At 49.5% G+C, this 19,880-nt stretch overlaps 1 protein-coding gene across 6 annotated transcripts in view; it reads left to right on the top strand.

The window, feature by feature from the left end:
• CDH24 (cadherin 24) overlaps window positions 1–19,880 on the top strand; it is a 34,588-nt gene extending 14,708 nt beyond the window's left edge. For 5 of the 6 annotated variants that reach the window (XM_079951833.1, XM_079951837.1, XM_079951835.1 and 2 more), the window contains 10 exons: window positions 147–441; window positions 3,580–3,699; window positions 6,058–6,225; window positions 10,086–10,276; window positions 11,232–11,485; window positions 11,637–11,773; window positions 12,723–12,844; window positions 13,653–13,767; window positions 16,014–16,262; window positions 18,333–19,879. In XM_079951833.1, the coding sequence (XP_079807959.1) occupies window positions 147–441; window positions 3,580–3,699; window positions 6,058–6,225; window positions 10,086–10,276; window positions 11,232–11,485; window positions 11,637–11,773; window positions 12,723–12,844; window positions 13,653–13,767; window positions 16,014–16,262; window positions 18,333–18,847 (2,166 nt within the window). In that variant the 3' untranslated portion in view covers window positions 18,848–19,879. Of the gene's footprint in view, window positions 1–146; window positions 442–3,579; window positions 3,700–6,057; window positions 6,226–10,085; window positions 10,277–11,231; window positions 11,486–11,636; window positions 11,774–12,722; window positions 12,845–13,652; window positions 13,768–16,013; window positions 16,263–18,332 lie in introns of all 6 variants that reach the window. The other variant, XM_079951838.1, reaches the window with a different exon arrangement.

Genomic DNA, 19,880 nt, shown 5'->3' with positions numbered 1-19,880 from the left:
ATTAATTCGGCTCCCATTAGCCTCAGCTGCGTTTAGGGGGCTGCGCTCCAAAACTCATGGTTGGCAAAGGCTGTGTTAGGGTTATGGATTTAATTTTTTTTTTTTTTACTGAGTTCCATGTCTCTACTCTCGTTTTCCTCTGACAGCTTCACACCGATGTGGACCGGGGCGAGGGCCGCATCAAGTACGTCTTGACCGGAGAGGGGGCCGGCACGGTCTTTGTGATCGACGAGAAAACGGGCAACATCCACGTCACCAAAACCTTGGACCGGGAGGAGAAATCCCAGTATACGTTGCTGGCCCAGGCTGTGGACCGGGCCTCTAACCGGCCTTTGGAGCCGCCGTCTGAGTTCATCATCAAAGTCCAAGACATCAACGACAACCCGCCGGTCTTCCTCCATGGCCCTTACCACGCTACTGTGCCCGAAATGAGCAACGTGGGTGAGTTCAGTGGGCTGGCTAGTGGCCCTTAGCTGACCCTTTGCAGAGTACCCTTTTTGATAAGATTTTATTGGGCCTTTTCCTAATGCAATAAAAAAAAAACAACCTGCCAAATTTAAACAAAAACAGAAACGGAAAAAAGACGAAGGCGAATGCAACGTCCTCTTAACCCTTTTCTCACACAGGAAGAGGTCAACCCTCCCAGCTCTCAGCTGGGACCTTTCCTTTCTTCTCCCTGTCTCCCACCCTGCTGCAGCTGGCACTCTTTGGGCTGGAAGGGCAGAAGGCATGGAAAACAACAGGAGGCAGAGCCAATCTTAAGGCCGACTCCACGCCCTAAAGTGCTGTGATGCTGCTTCAAGCAGTCATGGCTTCCCCCAGAGAATTCTGGGAGCTGTAGTTTGTTAAGAGTGCCGAGAGCTGTTAGGAGGCGCTTATTCCCCGCACGGAGCTACAGTTCCCAGAGTTCCCTGGGAAGAGGCCTTGAGATCGGTAAAGCACTCTGGGAAGTGTTGCTTATGGGGGAGAGAGTCTTCTAACGACTCTCCTGACTCTGAGCAAACCAAAGTTCCCAGAATTCCTTGGGAGAAGCCATGACTGGTATCATAACGCAGAGCATGAGTCCTTCCTGAGTCGTACAAGGGGGCAACACAGAGAATAAGGAGGAAGAGGAAGCTCACAGGCGGGGTCACCCTCTGGGCTGGACGTAAGAACATGAACAGCTCAACGCCACTGCGTGGCGAGCTTCCCACAGATATGGGGTTGGCCTTGTGTAAATATTGCAGACCATGTACTGTTGCCTCCAGCATGTCTGTGTTTGGACCAGGGACCAGGGCACCCCTCCTTTTATTGTCTTCTTGCTTTCCCACACAAGAGAGGACGGGAGAGGGCTGTTGCACCCGAATCTTGCTTGCATGTTTCCCACAGACATCTGGTTGGCCACCGTTAGAACAGGATGTGGGCCTATTCCAGCAAAGTAGTTCTTATGTCCATATGAAGGAAACTGGAGGAGGGAAGAGGAGTCTCAGAAATACCAGTTCCTCCCCTTCCTGTTTCTTCCTGGGTGGGGGGACATTATGGAGGGAGATTGCCCATTTTGCTGGGTGCTCCAATTCCTCCTGCTCCAAGCTCCTGCCCCAGAGAACACAGGCGAAGAGTTTGAGGTGAAATTGTGGGAGATATTCTAGATGGCCTCCTGAGCCACCCAAATATCTTGGGTTGGCCCCATGTGGTTTTAAGTGTGTGAATGGCATCCCCAGACGATGATTCAAATCAGAACCAAGCTTGAAGCCGGGTTGCACTCCTCACACGGCATTATCCTACCCCGGATATGCAAGATTTCCTGCTGCACACCATGCCCACCAAAGTCCTGCAGGGCCTGACCCTCCCTGAGGCTGGTAGCCATTGATAGCCCTCTGCTCCATGAATTGTCCAATCCTCTTTTAAGGCCGTCCGAGTTGGTGGCCATCATTGCTTCCTGTGGGAGACAGTTCCATAGTTCAAAGCTGCATGGAGAAGTCCTTTCTTTTATATACAGTGGTACCTCGGGTTAAGTACTTACTTCGTTCCAGAGGTCCGCTCTTAACCTGAAACTGTTCTTAACCTGAAGCACCACTTTAGCTAATGGGGCCTCCTGCTGTCGCTGCGCCGCCAGAGCACGATTTCGGTTCTCATCCTGAAGCAAAGTTCTTAACCCAAGGTAATATTTCTGGCTTAGCGGAGTCTGTAACCTGAAGCGTATGTAACCCGAGGTACCACTGTATCCTGAATCTTCCATCATTCAGCGTCTTTGGAAGTCCATGAGTTCCCATGTTCCACATCTCTTCCAAATCAAAAGTCAGAAGTGCATGTTGACTTTTCGTTATGTTAAGAGGACGAACTGCCCAGCTTCAGATAAATCTACCCCCTCTGTGTTTCTGCAGGAGTTGTTGATCTCGGCATGCCTCCTAACTGGAAGCAGATGAGGCCTGCAACTCACAAAGGGAGGTAACATGTAACCCAGGCTTCCTCAAACTCGGCCCTCCAGATGTTTTGAGACTACAATTCCCATCATCCCTGACCACCGGTCCTGCTAGCTAGGGATCATGGGAGTTGTAGGCCAAAAACATCTGGAGGGCCGCGTTTGAGGAAGCCTGGTGTAGCCTCTTCTCAGGGCAGGCAAATCCACTATGGATGCGTACACGCTGTTCTTTTAAAGCACATCTGAAGAACATTCTTTCCCCCAAAGAATTATGGGCACTGTAGTTTCTTAAGGGTTGCTGGGAACTGTAGCTCTGTGAGGGGTGAGCTGCGGTTCCCAGAATTCTTTGAGGAGAAAGAATGGGCTTTGAAGGCAAAGTGTGGGCACAGCCTGTGCCTCTTTATTGGGCCTGATTGAATGCTCGAGTCACACCCCATGCTGGCTCACAGCCGAAATTACCTATTCCCCTGCGGAGGCTGAGTAGAATGAGACATGGCCAGGGTGGTGAATCATACAGAGACACAGCAGGGAGCCTCCCTTTATGGGGTGAGTACTTTGGGAGGAGGGTGGAGACAGGTACTTTTGATGATTTAATAGTAACTTTTCAGGGTTGCGGGATTGGGAACGACAGCAACCACGCTGCAGCCTGCCAGAGGTTTGCGTCTGCAAGCAGGGCTCTTGTGAAGAGGCTTGGAGGAGTTTTCATCTAGCATTCCGTTTGGAGATGCTGCTTTTTTATATTGTTATTTTGGCATTTTACAGTTTGCTCTTAATGGAGAATACATGTTGGATTTTTATGGCTGTTTTAAGATGCTGTTTGCCTCCCTGGGGGGCTCTTTTGAGAAATTTTTAAAACGTAAGCCTGGCAGGTAGTGCAGGTGGTCTTCCTTATTTTTATATTTTTTAAAAACTTATTTATGGTACCTAAGATGGCTTTCAGGGTTTTTTTGGTGAATTCTCAACTGTGCCGGGTTCCTGCTTTTCAAACGCCTTACGACTTTGCTCTTTTTGATGGGCCTCCAACAAAATAGCAGCACTATGGCCAAGACGGAAACTACGTCTCTGTGCCAAAAAGACCCTTCTTGAACTCTGACCTGCGGACTCTCGCAACCAGCATCCTCAATAACCTGTGTGTGTTTGGTTTTTCTTTTTTCTGTTAATCCGCCCCGTTTCTGCAGGTACGTCCGTGATTCAGGTGACGGCCCACGATGCGGACGACCCTGCGTACGGGAACAGTGCCAGGCTGGTCTATACGGTACTCGAGGGGTTGCCATTCTTCTCCGTCGACCCCCAGACGGGTACACAACAGGGAGGAGGGGGCAGGTTTGGGGGTGGGAGGGCGATGGTGCCAGTGTCGCCCCATTGCGAAGGGAAGAATGCGGCAAGAGGCCATTGTTGTGCGCTCTTGGGGACTGGGGCAAGTGGGCGGATTTGTGATTTGCCGTGGAATGGCAGATTGGCTTGGAATCACAGAGATGGTCATCAAAGCTGATGATGGAGAAAGCTTCTTCAGCAGGGAGTGCGACACTCCCTTCCTTGCATTTTGGAACAACAGGTTATTAATAGGCCACCCTTTCTCAACTGGGCATCCTCCAGATGTTTTGAACTGCACAACTATGCCCTCCATATTTGGAGGGTGCTAGGTAGGGAAAGGCTGCAATAGGCCAAGTTTTAACGTTTGGGAATGATAGAGCCCCTTACAGATGTTCTTTTTATTGGGCGTTTGTTATTTCAATACAGTGTGCACCTGCAAATATTTTGGGTTGACGCCACCCTTTCTCAACTGGGCATCCTCCAGATGTTTTGAACTGCACAACTATGCCCTCCATATTTGGAGGGTGCTAGGTAGGGAAAGGCTGCAATAGGCCAAGTTTTAACGTTTGGGAATGATAGAGCCCCTTACAGATGTTCTTTTTATTGGGCGTTTATTATTTCAATACAGTGTGCACCTGCAAATATTTTGGGTTGACGCCCTGCCTCGCTTCCAACCAGCACGTGCCCTGTAACGTCCTGCCGAAATCCTGTAGCTTTACATACCACCAATGCCCTATTAGTGGGTTTGTTTTTTTACTTCCTTTTGTTGTGTTGCTGCACAGGAGCTCCCCTCCAGAAAGAAATAACGTGGTTAACATTGGGGAAGCATCGCAGAATAACATAGGATGATGTGGTGCCAGTCCACTATAAATCCTTACTGAGGCACTATTATTGCATCAGTGGCGCATTGCAGAGCACACCTGCAACACGGCCCCCACTCCAAAATCTGGAAGGGCTCAAGGACAGGCCCTCAAATCCAAGCCTATGCAAGGGTGTGTGGGTGTGGGTGTGTGGGTGTGTGGGTGCCATAAAAGTAAAGGTAAAGGTACCCCTGACCATTAGGTCCAGTCGCGGACGACTCTGGGGTTGTGCACTCATCTCGCTCTATAGGCTGAGGGAGCCGGCGTTTGTCCGCAGACAGCTTCTGGGTCATGTGGCCAGCATGACTAAGCCGCTTCTGGTGAACCAGAGCAGCGCACGGAAGCGCCATTTACCTTCCCGCCGGAGCAGTACCTATTTATCTACTTGCACTTTGACATGCTTTCAAACTGCTAGGTTGGCAGGAGCAGGGACCAAGCAACGGGAGCTCACCCCGTCGCGGGGATTTGAACCGCCGACCTTCTGATTGGCAAGCCCTAGGCTCTGTGGTTTAGACCACAATGCCACCCGCATCCCAACTAGTGTGCCATAGGGGAGGTTTAAAGGTGCTGTCATGCAGCCTCTGAGTTGCCGCCTTCTTCTCTGCAAGTCTATCCAATCACCAGTGACTCATCCCACCAACCTCCATCTGTTTGTCCAGCTTCATGGTCACGTGAACAGCAACCTCTGAATCTATTGGGTCGGCCACCTGTCTTTACATTCATCCAGATCATCTGACCAGCCCTGCTTGGCTTCATCTGTCACTTCCTGAAGTGTAGGTGTGTGGCCCTGGGTGCCCATGATGTCTGCTCTGTGTGATCTGCCTTACAGCTGCAGTCAGCCATTTCAGCTCAGCAGTGATTTCAGCTTGTGGAAGCTAGCCAGGGCTGCATACCTAGCCTAGCACCCCATCCTTGTCTCCAGTGAAGTGTAGGTGGGTTCCCACAAGGCAAGACACAGTGATAACAGCAAGAACCTTTATTGAACTACATTGCTGGGAAACAGAGGCAAAGCCACTGCCTATATACATTTCTGAAAGCCTGGGCCACTCCCACTCCCAACGTGATTGGCTGTCTAAACTTCCAAACTGCAAATCATGACTCAAGAGTTGAAGGGCCAATGGCAGAGGCCCAAATCCTGTAATGTTCTGCGATTGGACAACATGTATCGAATCAGAACACGGGAGCTCAGAATCCTTAGTCCAGACTCAAGCTCAGGCCAACACAGACCACTGAATACATAACATTTCCTTCCCTTTAGGTGGAGCTAATTGAGAGGATGGAAGGGAAATTTGCAGGGTGGGAATCTATCATCTATCTGTCTGTCTGTCTGTCTGTCTGTCTGTCTATCTGTCTGTCTATCTATCTATCTATCTATCTATCTATCTATCTATCTATCTACTGTATCTATCCTGGTCCTTCACCCACTGCTCCTTTTGCCACTCTCTCTCTCTGATACTTCTCCTTCTTCCTCCTGCGTTTTAGGTGTGATCCGAACAGCGACCCCCAACATGGACCGGGAAACCCAGCAAGAATTCCTTGTTGTGGTTCAGGCCAAGGACATGGGGGGGCATGCCGGGGGTCTCTCAGGAAGCACGACCGTCACTGTCACACTGAGCGACGTCAACGATAACCCGCCTCGCTTCCCTCAGAGTAAGTTGGGAAGGGGTAGTCCGCATCAGACCTTGGTTCTTTCTATGGATGAGTCCGTATTTTCATGTGCAGGGCAGAAAGGCTGGTGTGGGGGAGGCTGTGGACAGGACATGCCTGCCACTTTACAGTGGTACCTCGGGTTACATGCGCTTCAGGTTACAGACTCTGCTAACCCAGAAATAGTGCTTCAGGTTAAGAACTTTGCTTCAGGATGAGAACAGAAATCGTGCTCCGGCGGCGCGGCGGCAGCAGGAGGCCCCATTGACTAAAGTGGTGCTTCAGGTTAAGAACAGTTTCAGGTTAAGAATGGACCTCCGGAACGAATTAAGTACTTAACCTGAGGTACCACTGTATTGGGGGAACAGAGGATTTTAGAGGTTGGCCAGAAACTTCAGATTTTAACAGAAAGCTGGGATTAGACCTGAATTTGCAAAGTAAAGCAAAGCAAAACCCACAAAAGAAAGCAACAATTCCTAGCTCCCTAGCCACTTTTGCTACTCGTTTCCATGTTAGTTTTCTAGATTTGAGCCGCCAGATAGCTCAGAACTAAGGTCTTGCTAATCGAAAACGTTGGATCTGAGCTGTCTACCAGCAAAATTGTCTTGCTTGGTTCTTAACTTTGTTAAGGAGAGGCAAGATGTTTCTGGGACAGGTTTTGCAATCTAATTGGATGTTTTGTTTACGGTTTAGCCTCAGAGCCTAGCATATTAAACGTTTTTAATGTAACCACACACAAAACTGCAAAGAAACGCAGCTCATGCACTCACAAGGAAACCTGCAACATCCTCAGACGTTATGTTATCCTTGACGTTAACGATTGTTGAAAAATATGTAACAGGCGAACAAATACTGTAAATGTTTTAAGAGCGTGATTATGAATTAATGCAGGATGTTGCAGTGTCTTCCTTTCATATTCATGATGTGTGAAGTCGTAGGGGAGAAGGAAGATCAGGAAAGGAGATGACGTTTCTTGAATAATGAAATCCGGCCAGTCTGTTCATGGTAGTCCACTCACCCTTTCCTGCTTCTCATGTAGTCCCAGTTTAGCGGGGCAGAGGACTGAGCAGGGTTGCTTGGAGCACACCAGGGTGAGCACACTGTACCTTTAAAGCATATTCAAAGCACATTCCCCTCAAAGAATTCTGGGAGCTGTAGTTTGTCAAGGGCTGCTGGGAAGTGTGACTCGGTGAGGGGTAAACTGCAGTGCCCAGAATTCTCTGAGGAAGGGGAACGTGCTTTGAATGTGCTTTCAGGGTACAGTGTGTGCTTAACACAGTCTGAATCAGTGGCTGCCACTTTGTAGTGTGTAGATGGGGTGTGTGTGTGTGTTAAAATGACTCAAGTCAGAGGCGGCACATTGAAGCAATGAATTCAAGTGACAGGAAAGGACATTCCGACTCAACATCAGGAAGTGCTTTCTGTCAATAAGAGCTGTTTGACAGCGGAATGGTCTCCCTCGGGAGGTTGCAGACTCGCCTTCCTTGGAGGTTTTCAAGCAGAGGTTGGATGGCCATAATAATAATAATAATAATAATAATAGGCTGGGTTTCCCCAGCCCCTCTGGGCGGCTTCCAACCGAATATTAAAAACAATACAGCGTCAGACATTAAAAACTTCCCTAAACGGGGCCGCCTTCAGTTGTCTTTTAAAAGTAAAATAGTAGTTTATTGCCTTGACATTTGCTGGGAGGACGTTCCACAGGGCGGGCGCCACCACCAAGAAGGCCCTCTGCCTGGTTCCCTGTTACCTCACTTCTCGCAGGGAGGGAACCGCCAGAAGGCCCTCGGCACTGGATCTCAGTGTCCGGGCAGAATCATGGGGGTGGAGACGCTCCTTCAGGTCTACAGGACTGTCTGTCTATCTGTCATGGATGCTTTAGTTGAGATTCCTGCACTGCAGGGGGTTGGACTAGATGGCCCCTGGGGATCCCTACAATTCTATGATTCCATGACTCTATGATTGGGTAGTCTTCAACAGAGAATTGGTGTGTACGCACCGTGCATTTAAAGCACACGCACACACACACAAAATCCTGGGAACTGTAGTTTAAGGGTGCTGGTAAATGCAGCTCTGTGGGAAGTAAATTACAGTTACCAGGATCCTCTGAGGCAGGGAGGGATGTTCTTTCAATGTGGGCTGTGTACACATCCTACTTCTGCTAGTGCAAGGATTTATGCTCATGCAGCAGAAATCTCCCTGTGTCGCCTGTCCCCACATTCACTCTGAAAGGTTCGGGCAGCCCTTAGGATTTAGGGTGCTGGAGATGCAAAGAGGTTGAGGGAACATTCTTTCACATGTGGTGGACTTGTAAAAGGGTAAAAGAGTATTGGGAAATGATCCATAACAAATTGGAAAAAAAATGTTTAAAAGTGCTTTTCCAAAAAACACACACACTCCAGAGTCCTTTTTGTTGGGGATAATTCAGACTGAGATTCCCAGGTGTCAAAAAAGGTTATTTATGCATGCTACTATTGCGGCATGCATAAATAACCTTTATCAACAACCTCAGATATGCAGATGACACAACCTTGATGGCAGAAAGTGAGGAGGAATTAAAGAACCTTTTAATGAGGGTGAAAGAGGAGAGCACAAAATATGGTCTGAAGCTCAACATCAAAAAAACGAAGATCATGGCCACTGGGCCCATCACCTCCTGGCAAATAGAAGGGGAAGAAATGGAGGCAGTGAGAGATTTTACTTTCTTGAGCTCCATGATCACTGCAGATGGTGACAGCAGTCATGAAATTAAAAGACGCCTGCTCCTTGGGAGAAAGGCGATGGCAAACCTAGACAACATCTTAAAAAGCAGAGACATCACCTTGCCAACAAAGGTCCGTATAGTAAAGGCCATGGTTTTCCCAGTAGTGATGTATGGAAGTGAGAGCTGGACCATAAAGAAGGCTGATCGCCGAAGAATGGATGCTTTTGAATTATGGTGCTGGAGGAGACTCTTGAGAGTCCCATGGACTGCAAGAAGATCAAACCTACCCATTCTGAAGGAAATCAGCCCTGAGTGCTCACTGGAAGGACAGATCGTGAAGCTGAGGCTCCAATACTTTGGCCACCTCATGAGAAGAGAAGACTCCCTGGAAAAGACCCTGATGTTGGGAAAGATGGAGGGCACAAGGAGAAGGGGACGACAGAGGATGAGATGGTTGGACAGTGTTCTCGAAGCTACAAACATGAGTCTGACCAAACTGCAGGAGGCAGTGGAAGACAGAAGTGCCTGGCGTGCTCTGGTCCATGGGGTCACGAAGAGCCGGACACGACTAAACAACTAAACAACAACAACTATTGCGGCACGTGTTTTGTTAGCCCAAAATGGAAAACGAGCAAGTTCCCAGCTAAAGAAGAGTGGCAACTTAAGATGACAGAATATGCGCAGCTTGCAGACTTACCATATTGAATAAGAGAACAAGAAGAACATACATTTAGAGAAGATTGGAAAACGTTTATTGAATATGTGGGGGCAAATTGTGTACACTTGAAAGCTTTGGCAGCATTAAGGTAAATTCAACTGTGTGAGTAAGTTTTGACGGATGTAATAATGGGATACTGAATGGTTTAGTTTCCGTAAAATAGGCAGGGATTTATGATATGCAAAATGAACCGTGGAAAGAGAAGAAGGGAAGTCATTGATGTTTTAAGGATGTTTAAATGAGTATTTTAAACTGTAAAACAGAAAATTTAATAATAGATAGATAGACAGATAGATGGAGAGATAGATAGATTTAGGGGGACATAGAGGGAGAGGAGTGGGGAGGTTCTGCTGGTTAGCCAAAAGTCCTTGCTTTGTTGGCTGCCGCCCATTCTCTTGCATACACACGCCTGTTTCTCTGCACTTCCTTCCCATCCCCCAGGCTCCTACCAGTTTTCCGTGGTAGAAACTGCACCTCCCGGCTCTGCCGTGGGGCGGTTGCGAGCGCACGACCCCGACGAAGGGGAGAATGCTCTGCTAGCCTACAGCATTCTGGATGGAGGAGACGGGGCCGAAGCCTTCGCTATCCACACCGATGCGCTGGGGCAGGATGGGATCATCACAGTGAAAAAGGTTGGTGGAGGCGCCCCGAATCTGGGGGTACCTTGGAATTAGGGGGGCGCTGATCCTCATTCCTTCCTCCCAGGGAACACCCCCTCCATTTGCTCCGCAGGCAGCATAAGATGGGAGCTGTGGGTTCTGAAGGATTCAGCAAGTTCATGGCGGGAAGTACCACTGATGATGATTTTATCTATTGAATTTATATGCCACCCTATACCCGGAGGTCTCAGGGCAGGTCATAGAAAAGATCCCAATATATAAAATAAAAATAAGAACAATAACACCCCCCTCACATTTTAAAAGGGTATATTATGTCAATCAGGTCAACCAAAGGCCTGGTTAGAAAGGAACGTTTTTGCCTGGCACCTAAAGGTGTATAATGAAGGCGCCAGGCGAACTTTGCTGGGGAGAGCATTCCACAGATGGGGAGCCACTGCAGAGAAGGCCCCGTTCTCATGTTGCCACCTTCTGGACCTCCAGAGGCGGAGACACATGAAGAAGGGCCTCAGAAGGTGATCTCAGGGTCCGGGTAGGTTCATATGGAAAGAGGCAATCCTTGAGGTGTTGCAGTCCTGAGCCAGCAGACGACTTTTATGTTCTGATGTCCTTTAAAGCAGTGGAATAAGTCCTAATGTCCCAGCAAATGTGGTCACCAACAGGATGCTCAGGAAAGTGGGATTGATGAGACATGGAACAGGCTGCTAAACTGTCAGCCTGGACTGAGCGATACTGAATACTCAGTAGACGATGACTGACAGAGGCTTCCAGCCTTGCATCTTAGTTGTAGCTTCACAGCCTGCTTTTCTTATTTCCCTGACCCACGCTAAGAAGTGACCCAGACCTTCACTATTCTGCTTCCGCAAACATCCCCTTTGCCGTCTTTTGACACGGGTCTCCCCGTCCCATAGAGCTCCCCTCCCTCTTTCCCTCCAGTTCCCCGCTCTAACTTGCCCAAACCCTCCCGCAGCCCCTCGATTTCGAATCGCGCCACTCGTACACCTTCCGTGTGGAAGCCACCAACACGCTCATCGACCCCCAGTACATCCGCAAAGGCCCCTTCAAGGACATGGCCACCGTCCGCATCACAGTGGAGGACGCCGACGAGCCCCCGGCCTTCTCCCGCTCCGACTACCACCTCGCCGTTTATGAGAACAGCCCCCCAGGGACCCTACTGGGCAAGGTGACAGCCGTGGACCTCGACTCCCCCAGCAGCGCCATCCGGTAACAGCAAGCGGGGGGCCGCAGGAGCAGGGGTGGGGTGGGGACTGTGCGGATTAGCATCTGCCTGCCTTCTGTGTGAAAGTTACAGTTGCTCCATTTGTACCTGGTTGCCACGACAACCTGATGCCCCAGGTTCCCCCCCATCTTCTAGATACTCCATCCTTCCGCACACGGACCCCGAGCGCTATTTCAGCATCAACCCTCAGGACGGGACGATCCTGACCTCTGTGCCTCTCGACCGGGAGCTCTTGCCCTGGCATAACATGACCGTGGTGGCAACAGAACTTGGTAAGGGACGGGTGGGTTTGGGGAGGGCCAGGTGGGTGGCTCTGGGATGTGGTGGCAGGACTTGGGGTATTCATTTGCGGGTCCGATTCCCCCCCGTCAACAGACACCGCAACCAATGCTTTTATTCCACAGTGTGCAATATATACGCCTATTTCCCAATGGGCAAATATTTACTCATTGTCTCTCTTGCTCTCTTTCTCTCTCCGTGCATCGTTTTGCATGCGGCTGCCTGCTCGGGATGCACTTCCTCTTTGCGCCACCTGCCTCGTGCACTTTGCTCTTTTCTGCCATCTTTGTCCCGTGTGGCTCCTTACTTGTCGTGATCACCGTGCACGTCTGGCGTGGCGGCGACGCACTCCTCTGCATTCCAATTCTGTGGCCTGCACACCTCACTGGCTCCCTTGTTTTTGCATGGTTGTATACGCCGGGCGCAATGTGGCTGCTTGATCGCGTGCATCTCCTTACCCCCGTGTAAACGCGGCACACCATGCGCTGGCCCCTCCCTCTCCTTGGATCTTATGGGGCTGTGTGTGTGCGCGCGATCTAAAATGCTGTATTCGCATGGGTGCCAATTTCTGTGTACCTGCCTTGTGTTCATTTTTGTGTAACCTCCTAACTACCCCACCTTATGGTCCGCCTGGCATGCGCTCCTATGCCCCCTCTTTGCCTGCTGTAATCTCTCTGACGCGGACTGCGTCTTATCCTATGGCTTCGTATGCACACTTGTCACATGGAACTGCCCTGGCCTGGGGCGGCTGATCTGTATGGCTTTCCCCATTTTGCAACTTTAACATTTTTTAATCTGGGGGATCCTGGTGAATTGTCTGTTGCGTGTCCCTCCGTGTCGCCTGCATTCCATTCCCGGCATGTCCCGCGTGGCTTTTCCTCGGCCGCCTCACACTGTGTGTGGGCTGTGGACTGCTCCCCATCCCCCCGCTCTTGCCCCCAGACAGCCCCACACAGGCCTCCCACGTCCAAGTGGCCATCCAGATTCTGGACGTCAACGACAACCCACCCCAGCTGGAGCATAGCTACGAGCCGTTTGTCTGTGACAATGCCGCCCCCGGCCACGTAAGTGCTACCTGGGACCCTGCTACGAGTAATAACTCCCACCGGTTTGGCTATTGGGGTGGAGCTAGGCGGCACATGTTGTTACAGGAATGTACTAGATAAAATGTAAACAAAATATACAATAATATGAGTACATTCATTGTTAATGTATTAAAGGGGAAAAAACAAGGTTAGAATATGTTAAGATTAATTATAGGATAGAAAACAGATGAAGATGGAAAGGAATTGCTGAAACAGTTAACTGAAGTGGAATACAAAAAGGGAGGCGTGAGGAAGTCAATGAAACAAGTGAATGAAAGTTAAGATTGAAAATATTGGAGGTGTTTTTAATTGTTTTTGTTTTGTTTTGTTAATTCAAAACAGTGTTTTTGTTTCTGTTTTTGTATTTTATTATGTTGATTTGTTTAATTCTTTTTCTTTCTTTTTGTAATCTTTAAACTCTTAATAAATATTATTTTAAAAAATAATAATATGAGTACATTCATTTGTAAAAAAGGAATATACAACGGGATAGACAGGAAGACCAATGTGTTGGTACGTATATGATTTTTGGGGGGGTGTCTTTGTTTTTTTTCCTTTTCTTTTCTTTTTTTCCAGGTATATAAAGTTTGTATATAATCTCGGTATACATGTTGGAAAATATATTATAATAAGCTCTGTAATGTAATTATGACAATATGACAATGTTTACCAATGTAATGTAAGAATGTTAATAAATAAATAAAATGGGGGGAGGGGTGTGATGGAGCTAGGCGAGGAGGCCGCAGCTTGGTTCCTTCACCCCTTTCCTTTCCCCTTCTCCTGCTAGTTGGTGCAGCTGATCCGAGCGGTGGATCGAGACGAGGACGGGAACGTGAGCCGCATCATAATCCGCTCCCCGCTTGGGGCCAGGGACCCGAACGTCACTGTGCGAGACAACAAGGGTGAGGAATTGCTCTCAGGTGTGGCTTTCTCAAATGTCCCAGGCGGTTGGCAGGCAATCTCAGATAAAGCTGGTCATCTTGTCCAGTGGCCTGGGAGGTAGTGGGATAACCTAGGAGGGGGGGCGCTAAGAGGCAAGGGCTGGGGGGCTGGTTGGTGGTGGTGGCAGCTGGAGGTGTAAATGACAATCAGACCTTGAAACGCTGGTATCCCTGGATCTAGTTCATCAACTTTGCTGAATTAATTAAACTAAATAGTTTTAATTGGATTTTGAATACATGTGCAATGAATCGTTACTGTTTAATTTTATTGTGTTATTATCTTCCTTAGTGGGTCGTGCTGACTGCTATTCTGAACGGTGCTTTTTGTAGGGCAGGGGACACTGGGCATGAGTTTATGGAACCAAGGAGGGGGGTGGTTTGGGAACCACGGATCTCGACTCATTTCAGAACGGTTTCAGGTCTGAATTGGCCTTGAGCTCTTCTAGGAGAGGGAAAAGGGGACTCCACAACTGCAACCTTGCTTCCTTTGCTTGATCTCTCTGTGACTTTTGATACACCATCAACCGTGGCGTCCTCTCTGTGGGATGGGTGTTGGGGGCACTGCTTTACAGCGGTTCCAGTCCCCCCTGCAGGATCATCTCCGGAGAGTAGCATTGGAGAAAATGCTCCTCAGCCTTGACATCTATGTTTTGGGGTGCTGTGGGGCACTCTTTCCCCCCTAATGCTACTTAGCATATGAAAGCCTTAGGAATGCTCATCAGGCGATTGGTACCTACAGTATGTAGCCTCTGAATTGAGAATGGCCAGGCAGGCTCTGAACCACCATCTGGCCACAGTGGAGGGCTGGATGAGTGCCAACAAACAGAGCTTAAACCCTGGAAAGACAGAGGTCCTGTGTGCGAGTGCTGCCCACATCCAGAGCGTAGTTCAGTTACCTGTTGCGGACAGTAAAGGAAGGAACAGGTACAGAGCCTGGGGCTGCTGCTGGATCCATCTTTGTCACTCAAGGCACAGATGGCACCAGTGGCTGTTACGGTTGTTGTTTGTCGCTAATTGAATTTCTGTACCACCTTTCGTCCGAGGACCACAGGGCAGTCTGCAATATGAAAACACGCAGAAAACATACCATAACAACAAAGGGAAATGATAACCTTGACACACAGCTTCAAAGACCATAGATTGTTTCATTAGCCAAAGTCGAGGAGTGCCTTTGAGCACATTTGGTTGCAGCTGCTCCTCGACTGACATAGCTTGGCTGCTGTGACTTTGGCGCTGAGAACCTCAAGCCTGGATTTCCATAAAGTGGTTTCTGTGTGGGGCTTCCCCTGGGAGGGGCAGCCGGCACAGGATACAGCAGCTAGGTTGACCCAGGGCATCCCATCAACACCTCTGCCGCAGAGGCTGCCAACACAGGCGCAGTTCAAGGTTTGCCTTTCGGCATTTAAAGCCCTGAGAAACTTGACAGCGGTTCCTGCACTGCAGGGGGCTGGACTAGATGACCCCTGGGGTCCCTTCGAACTCTTCAGTTCTGTGGTTCTAACTTGAGACCAATACAGTAGTACCTCGGGTTAAGTACTTAATTCGTTCCGGAGGTCCATACTTAACCTGAAACTGTTCTTAACCTGAAGCACCACTTTAGCTAATGGGGCCTCCTGCTGCTGCCGCGCCGCTGCTGCACAATTTCTGTTCTCATCCTGAAGCAAAGTTCTTAACCCGAGGTACTATTTCTGGGTTAGCGGAGCCTGTAACCTGAAGCGTATGTAACCTGAAGCGTATGTAACCCGAGGTACCACTGTATATCTGAGGGACCCCACTGCCTAGCAACTGCGCTTCTCAGATGGGGAGTTGCAGAGAGTTGTGTGCTTAGCCTGTAGTACAAACTAGGCTTTTAGTGTTGCAGCTCCAGCTCTCTGGGATCAATTACCAGCTGAAATAAGACCATCGCCTAGTGCCAGCATGCTTTGGTGCCTACTGAATCCATTTTTGTTTAGGAGCGCTTTCCCCAAGGGGTACCCCAATCATTTATGGAATATCAATTTTATAGCTGAGAAAATTGCTTTGTTTCTGAAGTTTGTAGGCTGGCCTTACTGTTTTGAAGGGTTTGTTGATATTATGATTTTCAGAGCGCTCTCTCTCTCTCTCTCTCTCTCTCTCTCTCTCTCTGTGTGTGTGTGTGCCTTACATCGCTTTATGCGACGGTCTATAAGTTTGTTCCCCTAATCGCCTTTCATCTTTTCTCTCCCCAGACAACTCTGCCTCCTTGCTACTTCGTGCCGCCCGCCTGCCCACACAAGGCGGGTCCCTGCTGGTGCCGCTGGAACTGGTGGACGGGGGCTCTCCCACCCGCACAGGCTCCCCCACCCTGACCGTCAGCATCTGCCGGTGTCGGCGCGATGGGGCCATGCACTCCTGCGGGGCCGAGGCCCTGGGCTCCCCAGCAGGCCTCAGCACGGGTGCCCTTCTTGCCATCCTCGCCTGTGTGGGCACTCTGCTTGGTGAGAAAGAGCAGGGGCTGCACTCAGGCGGCAGAAATGGGGGCTGCGAACTGGGGAGGGGGGAGGAATTTGATTCTTTCCGCACTCCAGTGAGAAGATCGGCAATTCACACTTCTGCACCAATACGCAAACTGAAACATAGCTAAACTTCAGAGTTCACGCGTTTCAGAATTTTGTGATGTAGTTCGCGGAACAAGCAACTGGTGCAAACATGTTTATGTCAGCAGGAAGTGTGCGTAAAAAACGTCACTGCAAATTACGTACAGAAATGCATTGCGTTGGGGGGAAATTGCTTGCGAAATTTTGCATCTTAGCTAAAACTGTGTGCAAGAGCATAATTATGGGAAATCTGTGCTAGAACAAATTTTCGCAAGGATTTTTTAAAATTGCAATTTACTGCAGAAATGTAGAGAAGTGAATTTAAGAGCGTTTTTTTAAAAAAATGAGTAACTGCAATTGGACGATTTGTCCATCCTCACCGAAAACCCAGACAGGGCAGGGGTAGATTTTCAGAATGAGTGGAATCAATGATTCCTGGAGATCAAGTTTCAAAACTAGGAAGAGGCTGTTTATCTAAATCTCTAATGTTTATCTAATGATGGATCTCAGACAACAACAACAAAAACCAACAGCTTGAAATGTGAACGTGGGCTTCTGTTAACAGTGCCAGGGGTTGAGACAGAGTCCTGGGGTCAAGAGCAAAGCAGTAGAGTGAGCCACTGTTGTGGTATTCCAAGAATGTGGGCCTTGCAGATCAGGAGCTCAGAAAGAGTCACCGGAAAGATCTGAGAACAGAGGTTGGGCACCAAGGATGGGTGTCAAAACTGAGCAGAGGACCTCTAGAAACATGGAGGGTGGACTTTTTTTAAAAAAAAAAAACTTTATTCCAACACCGAAAAAGAATTACAAACATCAAATTCAAAATCCATATTTGTTTTGTAACATAAGCCTATTACATAATTAACTAAATTAAAGGTAAAGGGACCCCTGACCATTAGGTCCAGTCGTGACTGACTCTGGGGTTGTGGCGCTCATCTCGCTTTACTGGTCAAGGGAGCCGGCGTACAGCTTCCGGGTCATGTGGCCAACATGACTAAGCCGCTTCTGGCGAACCAGAGCAGTGCACGGAAACGCCGTTTACCTTCCAGCTGGAGCGTTACCTATTTATCTACTTGCACTTTGATGTGCTTTCGAACTGCTAGGTTGGCTGGAGCAGGGACCGAGCAACAGGAGCTCACCCCATTGCGGGGATTCAAACCGCCGACCTTCTGATCGACAAGTCCTAGGCTCTGTGGTTTAACCTACAGCGCCACCGGCGTCCCTTGACTAAATTAAAATATACCTAATTGCTATAGACTTCCCTTTGCTGTATATAAATGCAGCGCAATTAGAAATATTATATTAGAAATTTTTATAAGTTCCCCTATACCCCCCACTCCCCTTCACCCATGTGTGATCTCAATATTTTTTTACTTCTTCCATCTTGTGTTGTTGTAATTATGGAGGGTGGACATTTGAGAACTAGTCTTTTCTATCTCCACTGAAGTGGAGAACAGCTCTGTTGCACCCAGGTCCTCCTTGCGGGTTTCTGGCCGCTGTGAAAACAAGATGTTGGACTCGAGGGGCCATTGGCCTGGTCTGGGAAGGCTTTTATTGTGTTGTCCCTCTGATTCCACAAGAAGCATCCAACAAGGTGTGTGGGTGTGGGTGTGGTGATGAAAGCCCTGCTGTTTGTTGTGCCTTGCTAACGCCTGTCCTTTTCCCCAGAGAGCCAGTGTGGTGTAGTGGTTAAGAGCGATAGACTTGTAATCTGGGGAACCGGGTTCGCTTCCCCGCTCCTCCACCTGCAGCTGCTGGGGGACCTTGGGCTAGTCATACTTCTCTGAAGTCTCTCAGCCCCACTCACCTCACAGAGGGTTTGTTGTGGGGGGAGGAAGGGAAAGGAGAGTGTTAGCCGCTTTGAGACTCCTTCGGGTAGTGATAAAGCGGGATATCAAATCCAAACTCTTCTTCTTCTTCTTTTTCTTCTTCCCCTGCTTCTTTCTGCCTGCACCTGCCACCCGCCTCCAGCCCTGGTGCTCCTGTTTGTCGCCCTCCGGAGGCAGAAGCAGGCGGCGCTGCTGCCTTTCGAAGAAGAGGATGTCCGCGAGAACATCATCACCTACGACGACGAGGGCGGGGGCGAAGAGGACACAGAGGCCTTCGACATGGCCGCTCTGCAGAACCCCGACGCTGCCCCTCCGCCGCCTCAGCAGCGCCGCCTCTTCCGGCGGGACGTGCTCCCCCGCCTGCACTTCCCGCCCTCCTTGCCGGCCCGCCTGCCCCCGCAGCCCCACGACGTGGCCAGCTTCCTGGCGGCCCGCCTGAGCGAAGTGGACGCCGACCCCTCCGTCCCCCCCTACGACTCCATCCAGGTGTACGGCTATGAGGGACAGGGCTCCTCGGCCGGCTCCCTCAGCTCCCCAGGGTCCTCGTGTGCGGGCGACAGCGACGCCGGGGGGTACGAGTACCTGGAAGAATGGGGGCCACTCTTCCGAACGCTGGCTGAGCTCTACGGCACCCCAGAAGGGCCACCTCCAACCTGAGGGACTTCGAACCGGGGAGGGGTCACATCCACGGAACAGCGCGGCCCTCCAGTCCTCTCTGTCCCTGTCGTGTTGCTTGTTGCTTTCTCCCTTTTGGTTCGCTTTCGGTTTCAGCTTGTCTTCTAGACATCTCCTGTCCTTGTTTGCGTCGCCTCCCTGTAGGCCAGGGCAGCTGGTCTGTGGCCTTCCAGATGTTTCTGAGTCACATCAGTCCCACCCGGCATGGCCGGCTGTCAGGGATGATGGGGGAGCTGTGGTTGTGCAACATCTGCAGGGCCACAGGCTAGCCACCCCAATTATTCTTTCAGTGCATCTTTCATTCTCTCGCGGTTTTCCCGCTCCCCAAATCTTTCATGTTTAAATTACTTTGATTTTATTTCGGATTCTTCTCTTCCCTTCTTCAGCTACTTTGCACTTCCAGCTTCCGCCATTCCTTACTCTGTTTCTTTAGACGTCCTCGATTCCCTTTCCATTATGCTACTTTGTCATTTGTTCAACCTTTAAACAAAAATGTTATGGGTTGCTTTGGGTTGGTTTTGTTTTGGTCCCCTCTGTAATTCACATTGTTTTCTCTTCATTTTGCTGTTACCTGTGCCGTGTTTATTCTGTTTTCGGTTTCCATTCTTTTCTTTCCCCCTTCTCCTGTACAAAATAACTCTATGCATTCATTTTCTCCCAGAATCCTTTGGTACCAAACTCCCTCCCTCCCTGGACCCTAATAATCCAGTCTTGCCAGCATGGATTTACCTCTCATTCAACTTGCAGCCCCCCCAGCCAGGGCAGGGCTTCTGACCTCACCACCAGCACCCCTGCATGGGCTCCCAGGAAAAGGCGTGGAGATGGCAGCGAGGGTGGAGGACGAGATCTGGCCTCTGACCTCTGGACAAAGCCCTCCTCTCCTGATACCACAAAGGGACTTTCTATAGCCAGGACAATTTTATTCTAGGGAGCTAAGGCATAATCGGTGTTGGGTGGGGGACATCCATGTTATAATTTCGTAATAAACAATTTATTTTCTAAAAAAAAAGACGAC

This window comes from Podarcis cretensis, assembly GCF_951804945.1.
Source record: "Podarcis cretensis genome assembly, chromosome: 13".
In the NCBI taxonomy this organism is placed as follows: Eukaryota; Metazoa; Chordata; class Lepidosauria; order Squamata; family Lacertidae; genus Podarcis; species Podarcis cretensis.
Note: the sequence above shows the minus strand (reverse complement) of the source record. Positions and strands in the feature narration are given on the sequence as shown.